General features: G+C 46.7%; 1 protein-coding gene and 1 non-coding gene across 12 annotated transcripts in view; both read left to right on the top strand.

Moving 5' to 3' along the window:
- Window positions 1-14192, top strand: part of UBAP2L (ubiquitin associated protein 2 like) — a 40360-nt gene that overhangs the window by 21265 nt on the left and 4903 nt on the right. For 8 of the 11 annotated variants that reach the window (XM_032398612.1, XM_032398613.1, XM_032398611.1 and 5 more), the window contains exons 12-24: window positions 1923-2121; window positions 2724-3001; window positions 3164-3336; window positions 4269-4458; window positions 5178-5232; window positions 5653-5827; window positions 6158-6230; window positions 7152-7347; window positions 7429-7517; window positions 8725-8778; window positions 9626-9707; window positions 10409-10626; window positions 11100-11205. In XM_032398612.1, coding sequence (XP_032254503.1) covers window positions 1923-2121; window positions 2724-3001; window positions 3164-3336; window positions 4269-4458; window positions 5178-5232; window positions 5653-5827; window positions 6158-6230; window positions 7152-7347; window positions 7429-7517; window positions 8725-8778; window positions 9626-9707; window positions 10409-10626; window positions 11100-11205 — 1888 coding nt within the window. Of the gene's footprint in view, window positions 1-1922; window positions 2122-2723; window positions 3002-3163; window positions 3337-4268; window positions 4459-5177; window positions 5233-5652; window positions 5828-6157; window positions 6231-7151; window positions 7348-7428; window positions 7518-8724; window positions 8779-9625; window positions 9708-10408; window positions 10627-11099; window positions 11206-12530; window positions 12930-14192 lie in introns of those variants that run through there. The other 3 variants (XM_032398615.1, XM_032398616.1, XM_032398614.1) reach the window with 1 other exon arrangement.
- Window positions 9416-9556, top strand: LOC116628402. The gene has a single exon (XR_004298620.1). It is a non-coding gene; the product is annotated as a small nucleolar RNA SNORA58 (small nucleolar RNA).

Below are 14192 nucleotides of genomic sequence, written 5' to 3'. Positions count from 1 at the left end.
GTAAAAATAAATAAATAAATAAAAATACCATTGTGTTCTTCCCATTAGCTGTATTAATCAGAATGCTATTTAATTTTTTTCCCATTAAGAGTAAATGTTAGAGGATTAATTTCCCTTAAAATTTAATAGTTGTAAATAATGTAGGAAGTCCCCATCATCATGTATAATATGTGGACATTATCTAAGATGCTGTGCCTTTAATGTAAAGCTTTGCACTTGCAGACTATCTGATAATCATTGCTATGTTAGATCATCTCTTTGCCACAGCTTCATACTTTTAACTCGACTTCTGGTGTTTTGTTTTTGTTTGTATAATCTTGTGATATAGATTGACGTGGGAAAAATGTCTTACCTTGGGTTGGACAGATTGGTTTTGTATAAGAAAGCACTGCTTAGGGGTGCCTGGGTGGCTCAGTTAAGTGTCCCTCTTGGTTTTGGCTGAGGTGATCTCGGGGTCGAGAGATTGAGCCCTGCATTGGGTTCTGTGCTCAATAGGGAGTCTGCTTGGGATTCTCTCCCTCTGCACCACGCGCCTCCCCCCCCCAAGCTCGTGCGCTCTTTCTCTCTCAAATAAATAAATCTTTTTTTTTTTTTTTAAGATTTTATTTATTTATTTGACAGACAGCGAGAGAGGGAACACAAGCAGGGGGAGTGGGAGAGGGAGAAGCAGGCTTCCCGCTGAGCAGGGAGCCCAATGTGGGGCTTGATCCCAGGACTCTGGGATCATGACCTGAGCCTAAGGCAGATGCTTAACGAGTGAGCCAGCCAGGCGCCCCTCAAATAAATAAATCTTTAAAAAAAAAAAAAAACACTGCTCAGTGTTGATGAGGATGGTAGGTTGGGTAAGAACTTAAGGAAAACTAGATTTTAAATCTCCTTGAAGGTGTTTTGAAGTAGTCAAGGCCACATAGTTCATCTTCTGGACAAGGCTGGTCTTCTTTCCTGGCAGTAGGAAATGGGGCAAATCTACCAAAAGCATTAAGAGTAAATTTTGCTTTGTTATTCATGGTTACTGTATAGAACTTGGATACATCCAGATAAAACAAATCATATTGACTCGTTATTTGATTGTCCAGTGCAGAAGTTTTGATAGGCCCTTAGCTTCTCTTCTTTGGCTCCTGTGGTAGTTAAGAGCAGCATTGAGGTGAAGCTCCAGTTAGTTCTTGTTACTTTTCAGCTACTTAGTGGAGAGGGCAAGGACATTAATGGCTAAAGTGAAATTTTATATTAACCTTCATATTAATTTAATAATCACGTACTGGTTGATTTAAAACTTAAAAGGGAAAAAATTCCCTCTAGTCGTTAGATCTTTATCCCTGAGGAGGAAATGATGGTATAAATTTTAATGGTTCTCATTGTTTTGAGTGCTTATTATGTGCCATGCACATATTAAATTCTTTTTTATGTACATTGTTTAATCCTCCTACAATTTTATGCAGTACTATTTTCATTTCTGTTCTCAGGTGAGGAAAATGAGGTCCAGAGAAATTACAAATAAGTTTTTTTTTTTTTAAGATTTTATTTATTTATTTAATAGACAGAGAGAGAGAGAGAGAGCGTGAGGGGGAACACAAGTAGGGGGAGTGGGAGAGGGAGAAGCAGGCTTCTCGCTGAGCAGGGAGCCTGACGCGGGGCTCGATCCCAGGACCCTGGGATCATGACCTGAGCCGAAGGCAGTCGCTTAACCAACTGAGCCACCCAGGCGCCCCTACAGATAAGTTTTCCATGATTATGTAGCCAGGATTTGAACCCAGGCAGTCTGACTCCAGAATTGTGCTCTAAAGGACTAGATGGTGTACTCAGTCTGGTGACTTTCTTTACTTGTCTGATCTCTACTGGCGCTCACTGTAGAGAAGTGTCTTTCTGAGTAGCAAACACGTTTGCTTGCTGTAGATTTCTCTCACCTCTGTGTTGATCTGCAGGTGAGCATGTTAGGGAAAGGGTTTGGTGATGTCGGCGAAGCCAAGGGCAGCAGCACCACGGGCTCGCAGTTCCTGGAGCAGTTCAAGACGGCTCAGGCCCTGGCCCAGCTGGCGGCACAGCATTCTCAGCCTGGAACCACCACCACCTCTTCTTGGGACATGGGCTCCGCCTCACAGTCCCCATCGCTGGTGCAGTACGGTGAGAGGGATGCAAAGGGACTTGAACTCTTTAAGCATTGGAGCAGTAATGCCAGAAGCTGGCAGGAGTCGAGGGTGGAGAGTATGTCTTAAAGTCAGGAGAAGGGCGGCCAGCTGGCTAGTATCCCACACCAATGTTCCCCTAGTCAGATAGGCTGCGTTCAGAAAGCTAGGGAGTAGTGAAAAGTTGAGGCTCAGTATCTCTTTATCAGAATTAGACACATTTATAGTTGCAGTCTTCAGTTGACCTGGGGGTTTTTGGATTCTCCCTAGATTGGTTTTTAGTGTTTGAGAACAACACGTTGCCTTTAAGTTTCACGGACTTGGCCATTTTAGGATCCTACACTTTAAATATGGACAGTTCCTAGATTCCTGTCTTACACAGGCAGGGTAATAGTGCTGACTTGATTAGGCTGTATTTAGAACAGGTATGATCCAATGATTATCACTTTTAGAAATGATAGTAAGCCCTAAAAGAGAGCCTGTTTATATGAGGTACTGAATCTTGAGGGCCTCGTTTTGTGGCTCTAGAGTAGGAAAATAGCATTTTATTGAGGTTTATCAGCATCTTTGGTCTCATACATATTGGGTTTCTTCATGCAGATTTGAAGAACCCAAATGATTCAACAGTACACAGCCCCTTTACTAAACGCCAGGCATTCACCCCATCGTCAACCATGATGGAGGTGTTCCTTCAGGAGAAGCCACCCGCGGTGGTTACCTCCACAGCCGCACCTCCGCCCCCGTCTTCTCCTCTGCCAAGCAAATCCACCTCGGCCCCACAGATGTCTCCCGGGTCTTCAGACAACCAGTCCTCTAGCCCTCAGCCGGCTCAGCAAAAATTGAAACAACAGAAGAAAAAGGCCTCCTTGACTTCAAAGGTACCTGAACTTTGAGATGGGTGTCGTCTTAGGGCAAAAGGGGTATGGGATTTGGGAATTGAGATTGTAGGGGGATAGTCTGCAAATTTGAAGCAGAGGGTTTTGTTGTTGTTGTTAGTCTTACAGTAAGGTTGTAATAAAACCATTACCTTCTCTTTACAGATTCCTGCTCTGGCTGTGGAGATGCCTGGCTCAGCAGATATCTCAGGGCTAAACCTGCAGTTTGGGGCATTGCAGTTTGGGTCAGAGCCCGTCCTTTCCGATTATGAGTCCACCCCCACCACGAGCGCCTCTTCAAGCCAGGCTCCAAGTAGCCTCTATACCAGCACGGCCAGGTAGAGGAAACCTCAATCATAAGACTTTTTATTGGGCTTTTACTACTTTTTCTGAGTCTCTTGCTGATTCCTATAATTCCGAAGAGGCCGAGCCTCTGACTGAGTGAAGGAAAAGTACCCGATTGTAGCATTTTGTTAAGCATTTCAAAATACTGTTAAACTAGGATTATCTGTAATTCTAAACAGGTGGAGATATGCCTCTTGGGTACTTTTAGAGTGAGAGGACTTTGGCATCTGGCTAACAAGGCCTCTGACACATTTGGTCCTTTGGTGTGGGCCTTATGCCTATGAAGGGTATGACTCTGGCCTCCTAGAAAAGATGTAGCATTGATATATCACACAAGTTAAACGGAACCTTTCCCACCGCCTCTGATAACTATCTGGGAGGGCCAGCATAATAGAAAATCCTGGAGGAATTTCTGGGACTAGGCTATTTTCCTCAGTCCTTCGAATTTAAAAATATAGGTGTTAGGCCCTAGCCTAATCTGTTGAATCATAATTGCCATTAATGCATGTGAATATTTTAAAAGTTCTTCTCAGGAGAGTTTTACCAGTAACCTTATATCTAATAGGGTTTCTGAGAGAGCCAGGAGCTCAGAATTCCTAATGAATATGAGCAAAAGGTGATTTTCCTTGTGCTTAGGGTTCATGTTAGGATGTATCAGAGGGATCAGGAGTGGTCTATCCTTTCTGCTTTTGCCTCTTTTTCTTAAAACAGCAGAATGTAGGGTAGCTGTTTTAGTTTAGACCCCTGACTTTATAGGATGTGGAAATACCTATTGTTGTCAGGAGAAAATTGTTTATTTGTTGCTGGAAGTTTTCTTTTTGATTGTAATCGAATTACTGTAGTAGAAGATCTCCACCATTTCCTTAGTATTAGTGGATCTGTTCTGCTTTGTTTCTCTGAGATTTTCCTTCTGCATTCCCCACAGTGAATCTTCATCCACAATTTCATCTAACCAGAGTCAGGAGTCCGGTTATCAGAGCGGTCCAATTCAGTCGACAACCTATACCTCCCAAAATAATGCTCAGGGTCCTCTGTATGAACAGAGGTCCACACAGACTCGACGGTACCCCAGCTCCATCTCCTCATCACCCCAAAAGGACCTGACTCAGGCAAAGGTAGTGGCTTTACGAGTCCCTGGGTGCTGGTTAGGACAATATTGGGCAGAGTCTCTTCAGTGTTAGTGTTTTACTTCATGACAAATGGTGCTGAGATACCTCAGAAGTGCTGATTGAGAAGCTGGAAAAAGCACCTTTCTGTGGTTGGTGAAATTAGAAAGTTCTTTTCAGCAAGCCTGGAGTTTCAGAGCCAGAAAACCTTTCTCTTTGCAGTAAAGATTCGTTCTTTGTAGTAGAATCAATGTCAAATAATTGTTTACTTTTCTGGGAAGATCTGAGTGCTAGACTTCTGGGTGTGTATCAGCAGACACCTTGCTGTGTCTCGGCCCGGTGAGGGGAGAGCATGTCCCAGAAGTGCTGTGGAGTGACGGTCAGATGCAACCAGCACAGTGGCTGGTTTGGCTGAACTGCCGGACTTCCCTGTCATCCCCTGGGGCCCTAGACTTAGGCCTTTCCTGTGTCTGTTCTGGGTTTGGGGTCTCTCGAGCAGTTTGGGGGTTGCCTTCTGCTGCTGTTGGTCACACAGGATTGGTATACCTTGTTTTCATTTCCATTTTAAGTTCTTGTCGTTTTGTTTGGGTAGTCTGCGTTACATTAATCCTTTGGTTAGCTTGCAGAATTCTCTGAAAGATTTGTTGATGGAAATTAAGCTGAGTCAGTGCTAACTTGACCTATTCACTTAATTTTGTGTTTCTTACCCCTCTGTTTTCTTGTACCAGAATGGCTTCAGCTCTGTGCAGGCCACGCAGTTACAGACCACGCAATCTGTTGAAGGTGAGTGTTCTCCAGGCCTTTTCCTCTATGTCGTAGTGTTTGTTCTCCCCTCTCAGTATTTTTTGCTTTACTTAGATTATAGTGAGAAGAGTCATGGCTCTTCTGGTTATAGTCTTCATGTGGTTCTGCCTTGCTATTTAATATCAAACCTAAGTTTTCAGTTTCTGTTTTAGAACAGGATAATACCCTTGGTTCCTTTTGTTGGATAAATGAGATCAGTGCTCTGAAATGCTTGGAATTTAAAAAAGAGAGGAAGGGAGGGAGAGAGGGGCTACCTAAACACACATGGTCCATTATGAAATAGCTCAACACTCTCGGCTTGGGAACAGCCTGGGGCTCCCATGACTAGGAGTCGTCTCTGTCCTTCTCACAGACACTCCTTTCCTCTGATGAGCTCAGTTATTTATCCTTCACTGCCAGGTGCTACGGGCGCTGCCGTGAAACCTGACTCACCTTCCGCTTCTGGCATCCCCCCGCTCAGCGAAACGGTGTCTGCGGCTTCCTTACTGACAACAGCCAGTCAGCACTCGTCCTCCTTGGGTGGTTTGAGCCACAGTGAGGAGAGTCCAAATGCTACCACCACACAACACAGCAGGTGATTTGGGTCGTGGCTGAACGTTGGGGCCGGGAGGAGCAGTAACAGAGCTCTCTGTCTCTGTCCTGTCCCTGCTGCCTGGCAGGGGCCACATTAGTGAGGTGGATGACCTGAAAGCTACGGGAAGTAGAAGCACAGGAGGCCTGTTCTCCCTTCTCAGCAGCCACTCTCGCTGTGTCTGCTCCCTGCCCTCGGCTGGCCACTGTGCTCCCCATGATCTCAGGTTTCCTTGGTCCCATATTCCACCTCATCTCCTCACCCGTGTTCTTGACGGAAGCTCCAGGTCACATAATCATAGCTCTGTGGCCGATGGCATCCTCTTCTTTGCAGCACGTTATCCACGCAGCAAAATACCCTTTCGTCATCCACATCTTCTGGGCGCACTTCGACATCCACTCTTTTGGTAAGTGTGATGCTGCAAGAGAGGGAGTGTGGTTTCTTACACTTCTCAAGAAGGGATTCTTGGAAATCTCTTCACGAGGTGGCCAAGGCAGGAGAATCCAGAAATACTGCAGAGCTGTGGGCCAGTTCCCCAAACCCAGGATGTGACTCCTGAGTCTTTGTGTGACTTTTTTTTCTTCTCACACTGAAGTAGGTAGGGCTTTGTATATTCTGATAAATGCTGTAAGAACGTCCCTTTCTCAACTGGGGTGGCTGTTCTTATTCCTTGGCCTGGGATGTGCTGAACATAGGTGCTGAAAATCATCAGTGTGAGTCTGGGCATCCTATGAAAGTGGAGGCTAGATGAAAACTTTTGATCAAATCATTGATTTCACTCTTGTGATTTAGAACAACCATTTGTGGAATTAGGCTGAGATGGTGAGGAAGACCCATTCTGGGCAAAGGTGTCTGGTTTGCCAGAAACCAGGGAAAGGTAATGAGTGCTAAGGCTTCCTTAGAAGTCTCTTTTTTCCTCAGATGTACCATTTGAGGTTCAAATTCATCAGAACTTGCTGAACTAGTGAAGGAGAATGTGGGAGAGAAGACTAGGATGTATTTCCTTGACTTAAACCGTTCGTTGGCCAGCCAGCATTGGTTTCTGGGGTGTTTGTCCCCGCTTGCTCTGTGCCTCTCTGACGGGGGATGATTTGCAGGGGGTCTGTTGTTAACCACCCCTGCCTGGTGAGTCTTGGGAAATGTGTAGCTGGAGGATAATTAGTAATTTCTTCTGGCTCCTTTGGCAGAGGGCACCCAGAACTCTGCCGCAGCCTTTTTAATTGGGCGGCTGATGTGCTCTCACCAGCAGAAGGGAGTGTGCCTCTCTCCTGACCTGTTTTGCTAATCACTGTTTCCTCCTGTCTTTCACTGCTCCCCCTTTTTTAAGCACACAAGCGTGGACAGTGAGGCGAACCTCCATTCTTCCTCCAGCACTTTCTCTACCGCATCCAGCACGGTTTCTGCGCCTCCCCCGGTGGTCAGTGTCTCCTCCAGTCTCAACAGCGGCAGCAGCTTGGGCCTCAGCCTCAGCAGTAACTCCACCGTCACAGCCTCGACTCGGAGCTCAGTTGCTACAACTTCAGGTAGAAGGTGGCTGGCATTCTTCTGGGACAGAGGATTGAGAAGTAATTGTGTGACAGGGTAAAAGTGATTTCTCTTTTTAGGAAAAGCTCCTCCCAACCTCCCTCCTGGGGTCCCGCCATTGTTGCCTAATCCGTACATTATGGCTCCAGGGCTGTTACACGCCTACCCGGTAAGTGAGACCGAAGTGCCTTCTCCAAATGATGAAGGTGAGGTGGCTACTCTTTACAGCTCTGGCTTCAGGTGGAAGACTATAATTAAAATACCAAATAAATGAGTGGCTGTCATGTGTAAGCAAACAGGTTTTTAATCTTTGACTTTGGGAAGAACTAATCATTTCTAGAGGGGGAGGACTAAACAAAGGCCATTTCTTCTATTGTGTGTTTTCTCTGCATGAAACACAGATTCTGGGCCTCTGAAGCTAAAGGCCAGAGTGTCCACCTGGAATCCCTTTCCGTTTCTCAGAGAATTATTTTCTCTGGTTGGATTGATTCCCTGTCTTGGAGGGTCTTTGCTGGCTCTGACCAGTCAGAGCAGAGTTCCCTGACCCGATCTGGGGACTATCTGAGAGTAGGTGATGGACATTGGTAGCTTTTTGTCCTGGTGTTTCTTCTATCAAATTCCTTGATTCGGTGTCTGTTAAGATGAAGGGTATTTATTTTGAAATGTTTAAAAAGACACGCATTCTTGCTCCTCAAGAGTGTCTAGGTGAATATCATACAGAGGAAACATCCAGTAATGTTTTTTACTTTTTTTTTTTTTTTTTTTTAAGATTTTACTTACTTATTTGAGAGAGAGCGCATGAGCCGGAGGGGCAGAGAGAGAGAGAGAATCTTAAGCAGATTCAGTGCTGAGCGCAGACCCCAACATGGGGCTCAATCTCGCGACCCTGAGATCATGGCCCCACCCAAAACTGAGTCGGATGGATACTTAACTGACTGTGCCACCCAGCACCCCTACCCATTTTTTAATAACCGTACCACCTTAGTACCCATACGTTAGAGAAAACAAGAGTAAAATGTGAATCCTTACTGAAAGAGATAAATCTTAAGCCATGTTTTTGAAGGGTATGACAAAGACTGATAGAATAGAGAGTAAAACAGGCTGTTTGTACGTGGCTCCTGTCTGTCCTGCTGTTGCCAGAGCGGAGGGATGCAGTCTAGTTGAATCAGGGTGGTATGTAGTTCAAGGAAAGCTTTAAGACCTTTCAGGAATCACTTAATCTCTTTGTTCTTCACTTCTTTCCTCTTAAAGGAACCTGATACAAGTAATCTATGTCCTGTTCTTCCTAGGAATGACTTATCGTGTTTCTTAGCACCTTGGTTTGCTCCGATGGTAACCAGTTCCTATTAATATTGTTACGTGTTTGTATCTTCCAGCCACAAGTATATGGTTATGATGACTTACAGATGCTTCAGACAAGATTTCCCTTGGTGAGTATGTGGTGTAGAGCATTGGAAAAGAAAGCGATCTTCACCTTACTGTTGAGGGATTATTTCAGGTGTTCAGTTGATAAGTCACAGGCTTAGCCCTTCCCCAGCCTGTACCTCCACACACAGACTGATTCTCAAGACCTCCTAGAACACAGGGACTTGGGAAGTGGTTTTAACTGAAGGTAACTTTTTAATCACTTGTTGAGTTCTTTGAAGTAAACAAATTTTAACCTAATCTATAGCTCAGAGTACTCTGGAGCTCTCTGGATACTTTTTCCGTATGTGTCAGGTGCTTTGAATTACAGAAAGGCAATCTATTTTTCTTGTTTCTTTTTTTTTTTTAAGATTTTATTTATTTATTTAATTGACAGAGAGAGAGAGAGAGACAGCGTGAGGGGGAACACAAGTAGGGGGAGTGGGAGAGGGAGAAGCAGGCTTCCAGCCAAGTAGGGAGCCTGATGCGGGGCTCGATCCCAGGACCCTGGGACCATGACCTGAGCTGAAGGCAGTCGCTTAACCAACTGAGCCACCCAGGCGCCCCAAGGCAATCTATTTTTCAGTAGCAGTAAACTGTTAGGGATATACCTAAAGATTTGAGAATATCATTAGTTCCGACGGACTTGATGTGTTTCCTGGTGGGCATACCCGTAGACCTTGCCTGACTGTGCTTGTTTGTGTCCAGGCAAGGGGGACAGTGTATGCCAGAGTAACTTGGAGTTCATGCCAGCCCTAGCCAGCTGAATCAGTGGCTGGATAAATTGCAGCACTCCCAACATTGTGCTTTGCTGTTACTCCTGCTGGGGAGTGAGTGTCATTGAGTGTCTGCTCTTTGATTTCTCTCTTCTAGGATTACTACAGCATCCCATTTCCCACGCCCACCACTCCGCTGACTGGGAGGGATGGTAGCCTGGCCAGCAACCCTTATTCTGGTATGGCTGGGATGGGGCCGAATGAAGGGAGAGTGTGTTGGGATTGGTGGAAGAAACCTGATTAATAGCAAGAAGGGACCCAGTTCTTACTTTAATTAAGACCTTTGGCAGAAGGTATAGAATGGATGTGATGAATCAGGGTGGGTAGATCTGGAATGCTGCAGAAGATGATTTCCTTCTCATCCCACTTTGCTGTCTCCCTGTGGTTCCAGGTGACATCTTGCCTTAGTTTTCTCTGTCATTCTCCAGTCTTTGCCAGGAAGTACAGTGCTTGAACTGGCCTTCCTCTGCTCCTCTCCACTCCTGTTCCCTGCTCACAGTGGCAGTCTTAGTGCCTTGCTAGGCCATGATCCTTCTTTTTATGCCTGACCTGTCGTCCTCTTTGACCTAGCTTTTTTCCTGAGCTGTTAATGTGTTTTGAGTTCAGCATGGAGTGTTCCTCGTGGAGGGGAAGCAGGGGAAGGCCAGAAGGATAGGAGTGGGCAGAGAAATCATGCAGGAGCTTTGTTCTGGGGGTCTGTCTCCCACAGAATTGTACAGGCATCCGATGTTTGGCTTGACTTAGCACTGTGCTCAGCAGTGCTAAATGTTGCCACAAAGAAACGTAATTCAAAGAATCGAACTCTAACAGTCTTGGATCAGGGTCTTCTGGAGTTGGGGGTGAAGGAAGCAGCAGATACATTTAGCCTCTCCTGCCGTAGGTGACCTCACAAAGTTTGGCCGTGGGGATGCCTCCTCCCCAGCCCCGGCCACAACCTTGGCCCAGCCCCAACAGAACCAGACTCAGACTCACCACACCACGCAGCAGACCTTCCTGAACCCGGCGCTGCCTCCTGGCTATAGTTACACCAGCCTGCCGTACTACACAGGGGTCCCGGGCCTCCCCAGCACCTTCCAGTACGGGCCTGCTGTGTTCCCTGTGAGTACCTGGGCTTGGTCTTTCCTTGTGGTGGTGAAGAATCCCAGCCCCCAGACACTATCCTAGCTGCCTTCAAGGCTAGATGACTTTTTAATAATGGATGAGGAGAGACAGTTCCACCTCTGGCCTATTTCTGGCCTGGCAGAGGGAGGGGGGCTGGAATTGGTGGTATTGGGATAAAGGTTAGAATTATCTAAAGAGGGGATAGGGGATGTGATCCCATACAGCTTTGTGCCCTAGACTGTCCTTCATTACCAGCTGCTACCTACCACTTTCCCTTCCTTTGAACTACCATTTCTTGACTTCACCGGTAGATTTTATAAAGCTCTGTAGAGAGCCCATTTCACTAAGCAGACTGGTCTGCCTGTCTCAGGATGGTAGCCATCTGAATGCCCAATCCCTAGAGTAGGACAGGTACGGGGGAATGGTTCTCTGCCACCATGTCACCTCACTTCTAGCCCTTTTGTCTTCAGGTGGCTCCTACCTCTTCCAAGCAGCATGGTGTGAATGTCAGTGTGAATGCATCGGCCACCCCTTTCCAACAGCCAAGTGGATATGGGTCTCACGGATATAACACTGGTAAGCTCACCTTGACCCTGGCTGTCCGTGGTTTCTACAGGATGTGACTGAATGAGTTTCAGGGAGGAAGACATGGTGCTTGAGAAAACAGGGGTGGTGAGGTGTGCTGCTAGCAGCTCCATGTAGGATTTTTCATGTGTGACTGATGTGGGTGTTTATCCAAGCAGCACCAGCAGAGGTGCTTGATGTAAGAACAGGAGTCCAGCACTCGAGATGGGAATACCCTGGGGCACGTGTTGGCTGTTAGAATACGTTGGCTGGCCTAAGCTTTGGGTGGGAAGCAGGGCAAGGGGCCCCAAGATGTTACTGAGACGTCAGTGGAGGCCAGTACTAGCATGTCCGGCACTGGTAGCACGGGCAGCGAGGTGCTTCCTGAATAGCAGAGTGGGGCGGGTTTGCCTTACACTTCCTTTCTCATGCAGCTCCTTTTTGTTCCCTAGCTGGGAAACCTAGCATGTGGAGAGAAAGGCATGGGGTATGAGTACTCAAGAGAGGGAGAGAGAGACCTTAGGATCCCTCCTTTGTATGGCTGGTCTCTTGGCAAAGTCTGTTTGCGTATCTGATGGCAGGAGGGAAATGTAGGAATCCTCTGAATGGGCACTGACCTAAAAGATCACCTAGTCTAGCCCTGGCTCCTGTACCTGAGATCTGCACTCCGCTTTTGGAGGAGTTCCATCTACTTTTTTCAGTGACTTCTACGTAGACAAATATGGGGATGAGGTTGTTGCAGCTGCAGAGAGTTGGGGTTGAGGGTTTTTCAGAATTCTAAGCTCACTTATGCTTTCATGGTGATTTGGATGGAGCTGCATCTGTGTTCTTCACCCCTGTGTGGACTCCAGGTGGGTCGGTTGCCCAAGGTTTTCAATAACTGGGAAGCTGAGCTGAGCACAGAGGGCAATAGGTCTGAGAACTAACAAACAGGCAGAGCTTTGAACTGTGTTGGAGCAACTTGGAGTGAGTCTGGATTAAACCTGGAGAAATCCTGAGACACCCCACTCCTTGTGGCTGCCCCTCTTACCAAGCAAGGTGCACCCTAATCCTTGGAGGGGAGGATTGTAAGCTTTCTGACTTGGAGTGGCCCCATTCTGATTAGATTTAAGTTTTAGCTGGACCAGATTAAAGAATTTTAAGAGGTAGGTGATAATATAAAAGAATGGCATACCTTATTCTGGAAATCCTAGTTTCTTATTCCCCTTAAGATTTCAGAAACCTGCTATAACAGTCTTTTGAGCACCCCCAGTTCCCAATCCCACAGAGGGCTCTTGTCATCCCATTCCTCATCAACCTCTAAATTCATTTATTTTTATGTATTTGATTCCTTTTAGGAAGAAAATATCCACCCCCTTACAAGCATTTCTGGACGGCAGAGAGCTAATTTGGCCCAAGGCTGGGGGCTGTGTTTTGTGTGTGTGTATAAATTTGCACTGAAGTCTTGTTTCAGAAACCAGACCACTGAGGAGAGCCTGCTGAGCTGAGGCCATGCCTGCGTGGCTTGGGGAAATGAGTTGGTGGATGCCTTCTGGGCTTTGAACTTGCCCTTCCCCCATTTCCCTCTCCCCCATGTGTCTGACCCTGTCTTACCCATTTCGAGTTCCAGCGGTGCAGCACCTCCGAAGCGTCAATGCACACACCTGCTGTTGCTTTTGATTTCTGGAAGGCATGTAGTTTCAACTTGTAACAAAATATTTGTAGTCTTCAATAAACTGTGGTATTTCTTTAGCTAACTCTGGCGTTCTTTCCGTGCATGTCTGTCTGGACACTAGGAGCCAATGTTGTGCCGTGGATGACGGGTGGAGGGGGGCCTTTTCAGTCAAACCCCAGCATAGCCAAAGAACTAAGAACTGTTACCCTCTCGTCATGGTGATTGTGTTAAGGTGGGAGAGGGGAAGCAGCCTCAGTTTCCAGCCCTTTGATTGACTGGTAAAGAAAGTGATTTTGTAGAAAATCCCTGATTCTCCATGCTTATTACAGCTCTTTTCCACGTAGGTCTTCCCCTTGCCTCTGATGTAAGCAGAGGGAAAGGCCTGAAACAGCTTGGTCCTGTCATGTGAAAGGCAGACGAGGTGGCGTTCGGAGCTGGTTTAGGGAAGTGGCTTCCAAGGCCCCAGGCCAGGTGGCCGGTTGAGATCTGTTAAAGTCTTTAGTGACTCCAGCTGTGGAAACTGTGCTGGCCTGCAACAGTGTTCTTACTCTTCGGCCCTCCATACGCTTCTCAGGGGTTGTGGATTATTCGTTGTTTTGCACTTGTGGGTTGTAGCTAAGGATGTGTGGGAGAGGTTTGCTTACACTTCTCCCTGACTATGGAAATTCTTATCCCCACTCAATCCAAGTGCTAGTACACCATCACCCCTTGGTTTACAGAGTTAACTTGTATGGTGAGAACACCATCCTTGGTTAATTGGAAACCCAGATGTTCCACTTCCTTTGTACTTGTTCCCAGCCCTCGAGTAATTTTTTCCTGTGAGTGTGACCAGCTTCCCCAGGGGCTGCCATGCTGGAAGATGTTGGTTCTTGTTTGTCCTCCATGCTGTCTCCACATCAGATCAGTGTGGTTGTCACTGCTTGGGAGTGGGGGATAGACGGGGCGTTGACTGTTGGAAGGAAAGCAAGAGAACTCCAGTCTGAGGAGCTTTCTCGTAACTGGTGAAGCGTAAGTGGGGAAGCCAACACCCGTTATGTCTAGTGCTCACACTCAGGCTGTTAGGGCTGCTGCAGTGTTCTCTTGTCCTGCATCTCCAGCCCTTCAACCAATACCCAGACTAAAGCCTCAGGACTAGAAGCTAGATTTTAGCTAGTCCAGGCTCTGGAAAGAATGAGACCAGGTTGCGGGGAGGGGGGCTGGCAACCTAAAACTGAATTCCTCCCTACCACCCAGCTTGAGAAGCCAGTTAGCTGTTTCTCTCATCCAGCATGGGGTAACCCTGGGTGTCTGCAAGGTGTTTGAACCTTTTCAGTAAAGATCAGTCATTGTCTCTGATTTCCCTCAA

The sequence above is a fragment of the Phoca vitulina genome, unplaced genomic scaffold, assembly GCF_004348235.1.
Source record: "Phoca vitulina isolate PV1807 unplaced genomic scaffold, GSC_HSeal_1.0 scaffold118, whole genome shotgun sequence".
In the NCBI taxonomy this organism is placed as follows: domain Eukaryota; kingdom Metazoa; phylum Chordata; class Mammalia; order Carnivora; family Phocidae; genus Phoca; species Phoca vitulina.
The sequence above is the reverse complement of the archived record's forward strand: the minus strand, read 5'-3'. Positions and strand labels throughout refer to the sequence as shown.